This window comes from Prosopis cineraria, unplaced genomic scaffold, assembly GCF_029017545.1.
Source record: "Prosopis cineraria cultivar Desert tree isolate PC_DT_omini unplaced genomic scaffold, ASM2901754v1 PC14, whole genome shotgun sequence".
Classification (NCBI taxonomy): Eukaryota; Viridiplantae; Streptophyta; class Magnoliopsida; order Fabales; family Fabaceae; genus Prosopis; species Prosopis cineraria.
In genome coordinates this window covers 21,780,240-21,794,220 of record NW_026555345.1, presented here as the reverse complement: position 1 = coordinate 21,794,220, position 13,981 = coordinate 21,780,240, and the positions used below count along the sequence as shown (strand labels likewise).

The 13,981-nt window shown below is 30.6% G+C and overlaps 1 protein-coding gene across 1 annotated transcript; it reads left to right on the top strand.

Moving 5' to 3' along the window:
• Positions 1 to 8,786: 8,786 nt before the first annotated feature.
• LOC129293310 (uncharacterized GPI-anchored protein At5g19250-like) lies at positions 8,787 to 10,619 on the top strand. Its single transcript, XM_054931201.1, has 2 exons — positions 8,787 to 8,971; positions 9,793 to 10,619. Exons 1-2 carry the CDS (start codon positions 8,887 to 8,889, stop codon positions 10,299 to 10,301), a joined length of 594 nt encoding a protein of 197 aa, XP_054787176.1. The 5' UTR covers positions 8,787 to 8,886; the 3' UTR covers positions 10,302 to 10,619.
• Positions 10,620 to 13,981: the final 3,362 nt, after the last annotated feature.

The following is a 13,981-nucleotide window of genomic DNA, read 5'->3' as shown; positions in this document are numbered from 1 at the left end:
CATCAGCCCCAACCCTTTTAAATTTAAAAAAAAAATCTAAAGTCAGACTTCTTTTTTAAAATATAAAATAATAAATTAAATTTAAAAGATAATTTTTTTAAGCTCAAAAATAAAAAAGCCCAACATTTTTAGCTTGATTATAAATTTTTAAAAATAATAAATATAAAAAATGAACACTATACACCAAAAGAAAACAGTCATTCACTTGTTTGATTTCATTCACGCTCACTGTAACTGCAACCTTATTTTGTCCACCTTCCTTTTTGTCCTCTACATCTTGCTCTATGCCTCTATCCATAGACCAACTCTAGCAATAGCCCAGGGTGGCAACCCTCATTTCCTCTACGCTCCATCACTGCTTTGTCCCTCATCTCTACTCGCTACTCATCTACTTCGTTCCTCATCCATAGTAGATTCATGATTGCAATCACTCTATCCCTCATCGTCTCTAGCTCTTTCAGCATCGCTCATCCCGTGCTATGTGCTTCTTTTTTCTCGCTCATCTCTAGCTCTATCGACGTCACTCATCCTGTCATCCTCTTTCCTTTCAGTAAGTGATCGTGTTGATTTTGTAATATTCTTACTTTTGATTAAACTGAATCTTGTTACTGTGTGTGTGTTGTCTTAAATTTATTTTGTTAGACTTAATATGTGCAATAACTTTTTTAAAATTTTAAATATATTTTTTATATTTTTAAATTAAAAAATAAAAAATATATATAAGACCGAGATCCTGAGGATTAGAGTTGGGTTGGTCAAAATGAAATCCTAAAATATGATTGGATTTAACAAGGCGCTCATTTAGGCCCTGACCCTTCAAAGACCGATCTTAATTGATAGATATAAACAAATCTCTTGTATATCAATGCAAACTGGTCACACTTTTAAATTTTTTAAAATTTGATCTATATTTTTTGAACATAAGATTTTTTTTAGCTAATGAGCTAATTTATCTCTAAAAAAAATTCTTCTAATTCATCTTTAGCATCTATAGTATTCTTTGTCTCATGAAAATAAACTTTAATTTTATGAGATGTAATTTAAAAAATAAAATAAATGTTTATTGAATTTTATAGTTATAAAATAATACTCCAACTTTATTATATATAACTCACTCTCTTAATCTTAATTATCTCACTTACTCCCTCCATTAAATAAGGTGAAATGTTTAAAAATATAAAATATTCTAGGTCATTTAAGGCAATTAAAAAGGTTTTTCAAAAAATACCCTTAATTAAGGGGTGTAATTAATAATAATTTCTAATCAACAAATCCTATTAAATAAAAAAATAGACTTGGTAAGAGTATATAATTTTAAAGATAAATAACTAACTCATTAAGAGATATAATTTGATTAAAAAATACATTACAATATTAAACAGGGTGATAAATCAAAATAAGATAATTAAATTATTGATGTTGTTTTTTAAAAAAATGAAACACCTTATTAAATGCATCATTTTTGAAAACACTTTCTTTCTCATATGTAACATTTTACTTTACCCAAAAAAATTATGAAAGAGTCAAATTAAAATAAAATAATTAATAATTTATTTTTTATGCAAAGCAAAATATATACAAAACAATGAGTCGTCCTAATTATAAAGCAAAATTAATTAATTTCACATTTTTTAAAGAATAATAGTTAATATCCTTAAACTTATAAAATAAATGTTTGATTTTCAAATTTTGTCACTCAATAAAATTAATAACCACAATAAATATATTTAGGAAATAAAATCTTGCATACAAATTAGTGCAATTAAGTTTGGCTGAGCACTAGTTGCATATGTATCAAATTAAACTAAATTACTACTAATGTAACTTAGTGGATAACCTACACGGAGATTGAGTAGCTAAGTTCAATAAAAGAGATGCTTTATATTAAAATGCTGAAAAGTTGGTTTTAAATTTTGATTTCTAAAACTAAACCATTAAAATGCTCAATTCAAAATATATTTTTTCTTTTGAATTTTTTCTGAACCAAGGTAAATAAAAAGAACTGAGTAAAATGAGAATTGAGTGAATAAATTTGATTATGGCCCTCCCTAGGAAGTTTGTATGCTCTATCCTTGACACCAAAATAAATTCAATTCTCTACTCTTCAATTAGGATCTAATGGTTTAAGGATTGCTAAACTCATCCTTAATTTAACTGGTCTTACTTAGGCCTTTGTCAATCCTAACAAAGTTAAGTGTGATAAAGCTCTACCTAATTAGTCTAACCAATTTTCTTACGTTACTATCTTTGTTTCGCTCAATCATGACAAAATCTTGCCCAATTGAGAATTAAGTTCACTCTTAACTACACAATATGCATGACCATGATTCATTTCTTATATAAATCAAGAGGAAGCAAATAAGAGCTCAAAGGAATCAAAATTTCAACAAGTAAACCACAAATGGATAGCACTTCAACTCAAGGAAATCAATTAAACAACTTTAATTGTAGGTTACAAAAATCAGAGATAACCAATCCAAATAACAATACAAAAACTAAATAAGTGCAATTGCAATTGAAATAGAATCAAATAAAGCACAGAGTAGAAAAGCTCCCTAAGTAGTCCATTATTCAAAGAGCACTTCCACATCCTAGGTAAGCTTAAATGATTAGTTCTCAATGAAGAATTTCAGCCCAGCAACTCCAAAATCCAGCATCAATGTCATGGCCATAAAGAGAATGAAGGCAGAGATGATGTATATGAGCAATTGTGTGGTAGGGATGAGTGGAGGAAAGGTACAATGAAGACATGAGGTTTGAAATGAAGAACTCCAGATCTGGAAATTCTGGAAGCAATGACCGAACACCAATGTTAGATATGAGGTTTACACGTGTCCACTTGTTTATTGAGTCAGATAAATGCGCATATGCTTGTAGGTGCAGAGATAGATAGCCATAAATACCTAACCCAAGTTGCTGTAATTTGACTCTTTGGTTTTTAATAAGAATTTTTGATTCTTTCACAGGTTGTGATTATTGATCTTCACAACCAAGAATGGAGATGAAGAAAGCTTAAGTTCTAATAGAGGATGGAGGTAGTATAATGAAATGTGGATGGCATAGGAGTGGATTAATGGAGGAAATGAAGTAGAAATAGGTGGAAATGGTGCTGTTTATGGAAGAGGATGAAAGAGGTGTGAATCTGGATGGATGAAGGTGTGAAGAACAAAAGGCAAAATCTGCAAAATGGAAATGAAAGAGTGAGCGTGTGAGAATGTATGATGGTGGCCGTGAGTTTGGATGGAAGATGGACTGTGGTGGCTAAAAAATGAGGCTCCCTCTTGCCATCTATACATAGTGATTGGTGGATCAAATCTATTGGTGGAAAGGGTTGTGTAGAGAGCAAGGAAGGCTCATGACCATTAGATTTAGGGTAAACAAATCTACCCTAAAAGATTAAAAAAAAAAGAAAGAATATAATAATTCTTTTTTTTATGAAAAAAAAAACATAATAATTCTAAACTAAATGAAAATAGGAAAATATCTACAATTGTTTTGCCTCTTTATCCTTGTCATCCTTCTTAATTCCTTAGTGAAAATCCACCGTTAAATGAACTACATTCTTCATCAATGGCCTAGATTTTGTCCACCATAGTCAACTTGTCAACCAAGAGCTTCTTCCATAGCCGACATTACCTAATAGCGTCATTAGCATAAGTCATGAGCGTTATTTCATGTATTAATTCAATTTAGGTGCAAAAATGTGAAAAAATAGAATTGTGATTAGAAGTGAAATTATGGTAGAGGATTAGTTCAAAGGAGTTGTGATTAGTTTACTTGGAATTTTTTATCCAGAAAACCAAACCTAGCATACTTCCCAAATTGCTTGAGAGTGCAATTAAAGTACTAAATTAAATTTGATGAATTAATTATAAGCTAAGTTGAATTAACTCAAATTAAATTAATGGGATAAAAGAGGAACTCAAAATTAGCAATTTACTATAGTTTCATTTTTTTAAGATTTAATATTTTTGAAAATTACAAATTTAGCCCATTTGATCCACGTGCTTAATTATGCTTTAAACGACCTAAAAATGTTAAAAGCCAATAATTAAAGGAATAAAATGATGTCAATATTATAATTTATCAATCGGCAAGATTGGAAAAAAATTATCTATCACATCTTTGTTTTATATATAGGACCAAGTAGAGTTTTAAAATTTTTACTTATAATTATGATAAAAAGGAGTACATGTTACAAAATATCATAAGAAAAATATTGCATTTGCAACCAAAAAGAAAAAAGAATTCGCATTTGGAAAGCATGACTTTATCAATATTGTTCAATGTTTCGAGCAACGGTTTTGTTTTGAATTTTTCTTAAGTCACATTTGCTTACTAAAATATAATAAAATGGAATGAATTAAAAAAATAAAGATAAAAATAAGATGATCAAAAAGGATATGTGAACACATTCATAAGGAAGAGTGATGATTTAGTTTATGGGATTGGCAATCATGATTCATAAAATTTTTAGATAATATAATGATTCTCACACTTGTAATATATGTTAATGAACTTTATCATACTTATCATAGGAAAAAGGGTAATTTAGTTTATTTTTATATTAATTTTTTAAATCTAATCCATTCCATTCTATTCTAGTAAGCAAACTTGACCTTAAAAAAATTGTTTCTTTTGAATATAGTTTTTAAAATATTAAGGAAAAATAAGTACAAGAGATTACTTCATATACATTTATTTTTACTTTTTTAATGCTTAGTCTCTCATTAATGAGAGTAGCAAAAAAGTACTCCCTCTATTAAAAAATGTAAGGCATTTTTAATCATTCGAGGTGTAATCATTGTTTTTTTTTCAAAATTACCTCTATTAATAGTGACTTTATATTTATTATAGGGTGTTTAATAGGGGTAAATATGAAAAGATAGGGTTAGTTTAAAAGTAAGTAATTATTTTATTGGAAGTGAGATTCAGTTAAAAATATCTTACATTTTTTAACTGAGGGAATATGTTGTAGCTTGAAGAATCTTAATTTTTTAAGGTAAAAATTGAAATTAACTCAAAAAACAATTAAAAAACTCTAATAGTTTAGATATTCAGCTCTACTCGAATAAATTAGAAAACCTAAAGTGTTAAGGCTGATTTTCAATATATGAGCTTTTTAATATATTGAGATATTTTAAATTAAATTTAAATAAATTTAACTTGAATTAAACCCAGCTAGCATAAACTATGCTCATCCGAATTACTTGCACCAGTCACCGTTCAAAGATATTAAAACCATGAGTCCATTATCAGATCAAACTCGTCTGATTATCGATCATCTTGTTTAATGGATTGTGAGATCTCCATGCGATAGTTAATATTGAGAAAGAGCCATCCCTGAGCCCATGAAATGCGAAGAGTCCATCAGCCTATCTAATTTTTATTAAAGAAATTTGTTTGATCCTAGTACTTGATATTCACCACAATTATCAAGCAACTAGGGTTTTTTGGCCCAACAAACAAGTATGGATTTTAGATGTTCAAGCTTTGGTTCTCAAAATTCCACTGGACAATCTATAATTATTTGATACCTTCTTAGCATCTCATTTACATGCTCGTTGTGTCACAAACCATTCTCGGTGAGCTCTTTTTTTATTTTTTATTTTTTGGCCGAACGATGAATTGCTTTTGGAGCTGGTTCCAAGTTTGTTTTCACATGAGTACTTCTGATCTTCATTTGCATGTACAGATGATGATTGGCTTGGGCTTTTTGTATCCTTATCTGTTTTGACTGTTCGTTTGTCTCTTTTTGTGTGTCTACTGTGTTATGTCTAGACTGGGCCTTTAAGAATTTTTTTTTTGGACCCGTTTGTCTGGAATTGTTTATTGTGTTGGTTAATAAATAATTGTTTTTCGGCCACTGACAAGCATGAATTTTTATTTGTTGATCGTGGAAGGAGTGAAGAACGACATTGTCTTGGAGAAAACACAACACATAACAGCTAATTCTAATCAAGTTACTTTTAATGTGACAAGAATAAATTTTAAAAATTTATTAATCATGTCTAATAAATTTTTAACTTTATCCTCATTAAAATATATATATATATATATATTAATAATATATCTTTTTCCTAATTAACAGTATTTAATGGAGTTTATGAGAGGTCATCTCGATTACAAATACGAAGGTTATCTCGGAGTCTAATTGAAGTTGACATTATGTATTGTTTTGCATCAAAAATCTTCTCATCCAGGTTTGGCGAGTTTTTTTTTTTTTTTTGCTTCCATGACCTTGTTGGAGGATCTCCATGAATAGTGGCTGTATGGAGATCTTGAATTTTATGCTGCTTTGTTTTGTTCGTTTCTTGGGTTTGTTCCTTGTTCTTGTGTTTCAGGTTCAAGTTCGTCTTGTTCTTGCTTGCTTCATGCTTTTGTTATTTCATCATTACCATGGTTTGCTCTTGAAAAGCTATGATTCTCAAAATCCTACTGGAGATGACTGATTGTTATTTGATTCAATTAGCTACTTACTGAGCTTTTATCCATTGCCTGTGAATCAGCATTTATGTTGGTTCCTTTTTCATTCGTTGTGAGTTTGGAACATCCACATTTGCATGAACAAGCATAGTACAAGTCGAGCTTCCAGTCTGTGGATGTTTTTGGGCTTCCCATTCCATCGCAGTTTGTTTGTGTTGGATCCTTTCAGGGGCGGAACCAGCCCAAGATCTGTTGGGGGGGCCAATTTTAAAATTTAACATACTCATGTATGTGTTAAAAATTTTTAAATAATTTTATAACTTATAAAATATCATTAATGAAAAGATTGTTTCTAATTATATAAATATTTAAAAATTCATATTTTTTAATTATAAAATACTTTGATATAACTTGTTTAGAAGAGGATAACCCCTTAAATGATGCTAAATTTCTTTAAAAGATTAGTCTTATGATTGTCGGATGTAAAGATACTTTAAAAATTGAAACAAAACAAATTATAGGATTTAAATAAATTTATTTAATGGTCAATAAAAAAATTAAAATAAAAAACAAAAAAATTGAAATGACCCTAGTATGATATCCTTGCAAATAAATATGATGAAATATCAACATAAGAATATTATTTCCTTCAATAAACTTTTAACTTTCTGAGCCAAATATATATATATATATATATATATATATAACCTTATATTTACCTGGACCCTACCATCATTCCCCCCTCTCCCACTGCCTCCTTCATACGCCATTGAAGAGATGAGAGAACACAATGGTCTTCAATGTTGCCTGTTTTGGCTTCTGGGAATTCACTTTCATTCTATCTCATTATGCATAAAATAGGTGAGGAAGTTTTTTTTTTTTTTTTTGTGGGGTAAGGGTGTTCAAAATCGATCCAAATCGAAAGGACCGATTCAAATCAATCCAAACCGAAAGAAACCGATCAAAACCAAACATTAATCAAATTTGCTTCGGTTTTTATGATATGAGAACCGATTAGTTTGGTTCAAGTTCTGTTTTGAGTATTAGAAACCGAACCAAATCGAGCCAAACCTAATTAAAAAATACTATTTATTTATTTATAAAATATATGATCATTTATCTATAAGAAGCATTTTGTTTTAAATTTTTTATAATAATAGATAAATATTTTTAAAGGATTTGAATGGAAATGCATAATATTAAATAATTATAATAATCATGCTATGACCATCATTTAATTATTTACAACTTGAAAGCCTCATGTTCAATTTATCTATAGGAAGCATTTTGTTTTAAATTTTGTATAATAAGTTTTTTATTATTTATTAAAATATAGATATATAGATAAATATTTTCAAAACACTTGAATGAAAATGTATAATCTTAAATAATTTTAATGTTAAAAACTCATATTAATTTTTATGATTAATTATCGTTATCACATTAAAATTTTATTATATTTTTATACATCTAATTATAAAAAAAAGAAGCTAAAAAGAATTAAATTTAATTTTAATATATAACAGCATTATGAAGATGGAAAAAAAGAAAAAAAAATTAAATAAATGTATTGAAGCCTGATCCAAACTTTAACCAAACTGAATTAAATTAAAAATTAAACCAAACAAAATCGAACTTTATAAAAATTGATCAAATTTTAATTATGAATAAACTAAATGATTTAATTTAATTTAATTTTTAATTAAAATTAAATTAAATCGAGCTTATAAGCACCTTAAGATGGTCTCCCTCAACCATAACGTAGTTCCGTCCCTTACTTTTCCTTTCAGTCTTCGAGTCTATATAATTTGGGTCTGCAACTTTGTGCTTTTGTCTTTCTGCTGTCTTACTTTCATTTGTCTTAGGCCTTTGAAATGTTCACTTTGAAGGCATGTAACTTGTGTGTAATCGTTTCATTCTTTAATATTATTAACACTAGTTAAAAAAATGAAGCTTGTGAAAAATTTATAATAAAAATTTACTAATATACGCTCCTTTGGGTCACGATATATGTGATTATTAATTAATTCACAATTTACAAAAAATATTAGTTAAAATTTTGATTCTCTAAAAATATTCATATCTTTTCATTTGTCATTTTAAAAGTTTTTGAAACTATGTATATAGTCTTCAAAATAAAAAAAAAAAAAAATAAACACAAAATTTATTCAATACTCGTATTTTAGATGGAATGACAGATTTTAGAGAGTGATTTTATTGAAGGAGTAACTTAAAAAATAAAAAAAAGTACGCGACTAACACGAGGGGTATCGTCGGCAAAACGGTGTCGTGGGACAGTTGGGACGTTGCCGTCGATTCGCTGCCAGCCAGGCTGCCTCCGACCTAAAGAAATATAGAAACAGAGCAACCACCACCGAACAATAACAGTACGAGTACACCCAGTCTCCTCTTCTCAAGTCTCAACTTTGTTGCCTTACCATCATTTCATTTCTCTTTCTCATGGCTTTCTCCAAGTTTTCTCTGCTTTTCTCGCTCCTTCTTTCTTCCTTTCTCTTCACCACTCATCCTGTTCTCTGCGACGACGGTGAGTCTCCCCAACCTCTATTTCCTTTTTCTCCCATGTCGCTTCAACAATGACTTCCATTTTACCACCTAAAGTCTCAGTCTTGCTGCTGCTACTTCTTTTATTTTATATACTTTAGATCTGATCTCAAGGATTGATCTGGGATTGCTGAGCTGGAGGGGATGTCGTTTTGATTTCTGTTATTTTTCTTTCTCTCTTTTTTTTTTTTTTTCGTTTCTGATCTGCTAGAGTTATTCATTGATTTGGTGTTGCTTTTATCTGGCATTTGGGAAATATAATCGGTTTTCGTTTATATAGCATCGGGTTATAGAGAAAGAACAGGATTGGGTTTTGGATGAATAATTGTCCGTTGATGATTGAACGCATTTTTTTTCTGTTTTCAAATGTATTTAGATCTTTGGCCAAAATTTCAAGGAACGATTTTTAAATGGTGATGAGATTAGGCCTTGCAGACTGAAATATGACACACCATCTCCGTGAAACTGGTTTAGTGATCAGATCTGAACATTATGAGTGAGATGATCACGTAGGCAGATATTGCAATACCTAAATTCACTTGTACTTGCTCAAACTAAAGCTCTCTTTCCTGATAGGTGAACAAGACAATCATGTGTGTTCACTCTTCTCCAACCCTGTTATAAATTGATGTAACTTATCTGACTGAAACATACTGACTCGAATATATTGATCCTCTGACCCAGCCTGGCATGTTTTTTTTTTTTTTTCCTTTCAATGCATGTCTGCATATATAGCAGTAGCACTACAGACATACATGCTCAATAAAGTTGGTATCATGAGACTACTTAATTTTTGGCCTGCAGAAGAAGATAATCTTTATCAGGGAATCAATGAATATCGAAGGTCCTTAAATTTGACAACTCTAACAAAAAATGACAATGCTGAGTGCCTTGCTGATGAACTAGCTGACCAGTTTAAGAATCAGCCATGTACAAACACCACAGGTGCCAATACAGTACCAGGCACTGAGCCCCAGCTCCCGAATTACCTAAACCTTTTGGCAAAATGTCATTTGAATGTTTCCAACACAAGGGATGGAGCTGTAATGCCCGCTTGTGTTCCTGGCCTGGATTCGAGCCTTGTCCTCACGAATTTCACAAAGTCTCTCTACTCTGACAATCTCAATGACACAAAGTATACAGGAATTGGTATTGGTTCTGATAAAAACTGGATTGTTGTTGTGCTGACCACTAGCACCCCAGAGGGAAGCTTTTTGGAGGCTAGTGCTAATGGTGCTGATATGATTTCCAAGATTGGTTTAATGTACTGTTCAATGATCTTGCTAGTACTTGGTAACATGTTCCTGTTGTGAATCTAGAAGATGACTATTAGCAAGAGAAGGTCTCCCCACCCCCCCTCTTTTTTTTTTGCCCCAGAAGGCAGGTGAAAACAAGCAAGAAAGAAGACAATTTCTTTCTTAAGAGATAAAGAAATCCCTTTGTTACTGTTGTTTCAGTATTGATTGTCTGTAGAATGATACAGAAGAATACACGAAAGAACCTATTCACTCTGGTGGTTGTTAGATCTTATTGTCATCATCATCAACATTTTTTAGGTTAAAGTTTGGAATTCCAAATGTCATGTGAACTTGGAAGCAATAAATTGTATGATTTGTGACAGTTTACATGTACTTAGTTTCCTTATGTACTTTCCGTTGCTTAGCTTGTGGTTGAGTTTGGTCTTGTAATGCAGTAGTAACCCATTTTTTCCCCTTAATTGAGCTTAAGTGAGTAACATTGAAAAGCAATCCAAGATGGTTAGTCGAATTCTGAATTCAAAGGATTTTAAGAGCTGTGAGGTCTAGTTTCTAAATTCTAATGTCTTTACATAGCTAAATTTCTTTGTTCTGTGGGAGTTTTAGAATCAGGTATTGCAAATATTCATATATTTGGGGAATATAGCAATTAAAACTGTGTCACGTTGAGATGACAGCATGAAGAAAGAAGGAAGCGAGGATCGTGTGACTAAATGAAGGATTCAAAACTTCTGTAGTAATTAAGGGATTCATGAGAAAGCCAAGTATGGAAAGCTGCATTGAGCCTACGGGGGATGGAGATATTTTGGAGAGGTCTTGGAAACATAATGATTGATAGTAAATTATTAGAAGTAGAAAACATGATACTCACAGAAAATGTCGCTGGTCTCCTAGTTGATGACTTGTGGCTTTGGAATAAAATATCAAGCTCTATCATATTTTTTGAGAAGCTAATGGATATACTCTCCCTTATTGCATGTTGATAATTTAGGACATTGATATTTACTTTAAATTACTTAAAAGGAAATAGTTAAAATCTTACTTTTCTAAAAAAATTATACATATTCTCAATTATACTCTTTATGGAATAAATATGATATTTGACTTATTTAAAACACTCTTATTAAATGTTTTGTATAGTTTTAATAGTAATAATTGAAATTTCAACGGACCAATTTTTTTTCAAAAGAAGATAAAATAAATGAAGAGAATAATTGGACAAAATTATAAAAATTACTAAATACTTTATATTTCTTATTAAGCAGGATTTTTAAGAAATGTCACATATTGTAAATAGAATGGAGTATTAATTAGCAAGTCAAACGTATCCACGATAAATCAAGGGCAACTTTGGTTTTTTTTTTTGTTTTGTTTTTTTTTTTAGAAGGTTAATTTACGTGCAAAGTTGGCCTTTTTTTTAAAAAAAAGAGAAAACTGTTTTTTGAAATGATGTCCCAAAAAAAATAAAAAAAGGCCTCTTGATAATGGTGTTTTTTGAAATGATGTCCCAAAACACAAAAACACAAAAAAAAGGCCTCTTGATAATGGCGTTTTTTGAAATGATGTCCCAAAACACAAAAACACAAAAAAAAGGCCTCTTGATAATGGTGCTTTTTGAAATGATGTCCCAAAACACAGAAAACACAAAAAAAAGGCCTCTAGATAACGGTGTTTTTTGAAATGATGTCCCAAAACACAGAAAACAAAACAAAAAAAGACCTCTAGAAAATGGTGATTTTTTGAAATGATGTCCCAAAAGAAAATAAAACAAAACAAAAAAAGACCTCTAGAAAATGGTGATTTTTTGAAATGATGTCCCAAAAGAAAATAAAACAAAACAAAAAAAGACCTCTAGATAATGGCGTTTTTTGAAATGATGTCCCAAAACACAGAAAACAAAACAAAAAAAGACCTCTAGATAATGGTGTCTTTTGAAATGATATCCCAAAAGAAAATAAAACAAAACAAAAAAGACCTCTAGATAATGGTGTTTTTTGAAATGATGTCCCAAAAGAAAATAAAACACAAAAGAAGCTAGGAAAGTTGGAATTGTATGCACCTGCCCAATGAAGAAATCTTTGGGCTCCTCTCACAAAACAAACAAAAACAGAAAACAGAAAACAGAGACAGTTCCTTGGGCTTCCTTAAATAGAAGCCTTCCCGATTCCTGGCTCGACTGTTCAAAGAATTCAAAGTAACATTGATAACTATTTTTCCTGTTTTACCCCTATTTATTTCAACAATTTTAAATGAGAGTCAAATTTACAAAAATTAATTAGGGAAAAATTTATTTATATAGTCCATGATTTTATGTACTCATTACATTTCTTAATCCGAATGTAGTAACCTTAAAAACATTGTGAAACGGAGGGAGTAAATGTGTGTGTTTTTATATTTGGCATGATAGGTTCATCACATTTAAAACGCAAGAAACACAAGAAAAACAAGGGGGTCAAATAAACTATAGAATTCAAATTTGGAAGCTGCGTGCAATTGACGGAAGGCCCCATCAGTTGTATTCAGATGAGGTGTCACACTTCTGGAATGTCACGTAAAAGGAAATTGATTAGCGCGTAAAAGGAAATGATTTATGGGGCTAATCAAGGAATAAATTAAAATATCTGTTTGATTCAGTTGCCGCATGTTAACTTGCAGTTGCAGATTACCACTGATTTTGTCTGTGTGCTTCCCAAATCAAACACAAATTTTGACCATTGGACCCATCTTGCCTCATATTTAATTATGCAAAATCATTTATCAAATCCCCTTAAAGTGCCTTTCTTTGTTTTTTTTTTTTTTGCTTTTTCCATTTCAGAACTTATGAAGGAAACTTATCAAGATTTTCTTGTTCTCATCAGAATAAATATTTTTTGCAGATACAAAACAGTAGCATGTCGGTGTTATTTTTTTCAAGCACTTCTTTTGATTCTTATTTGTTATACTGAAGCATTAGTTTTTTTTTTCTTTAAATATCATAATTAAATGATTATTTTTATTCTGTTAAATGGATCTGGTGATAGCAATGACGGTGACGCATTACTATTTTTCAGCAGACAGTCCGAGTTACTATTAAAAGTGTTGTTGAATATTGTTGGTTGTCAAGAAATAAATGCAAAGACCAAAAAAAAAAAAAACTATACTTTTTCCAGATTTCACATTGTAATCATAATGGGCTGCTTGAATGATCAAAGTTTAATTTCTGGAGGATCCCAAAACGGTGTTTGATGGAAAAGGGAAGGAGGGGATGGACACAGAATCATAAGAAAGGACCACAGTGAACATGAAAAGATGTTTTGGTGATGGGCAACGTTATCAACATACATGGAATATGTCCTTTTTTTTTTTTTACGTATAATGAATGGGCCTCACCAAACATGGAGTTATCTTTCAATGCTACTAAGAGCAAAGGATAGATGTTTTTCCACTAAGTAAGTTGCTATATATAGATGAGATGAAATTAACCTACAATTACTTGTTTTAAATAATGAAAATCTCTGCCACTCATATTAACTTTAATTGGTACATATGTGATGAGTTATAAGAAGAAGGTGTTAACGTGAAAGAGGTGGAGTGTGGAAAGACATGATGAAAGAGATATATGAAAATATCATTTGAGAGATAGTGAGATCAACAGGAAACGATATGAAAAAGATCTCACTTTCTCTTCTGGGAGACCACAAGAATCCAAAAGCGTAGTGGTCAATCCCAAAAGCTCCACTTATACATATCCCACCCAT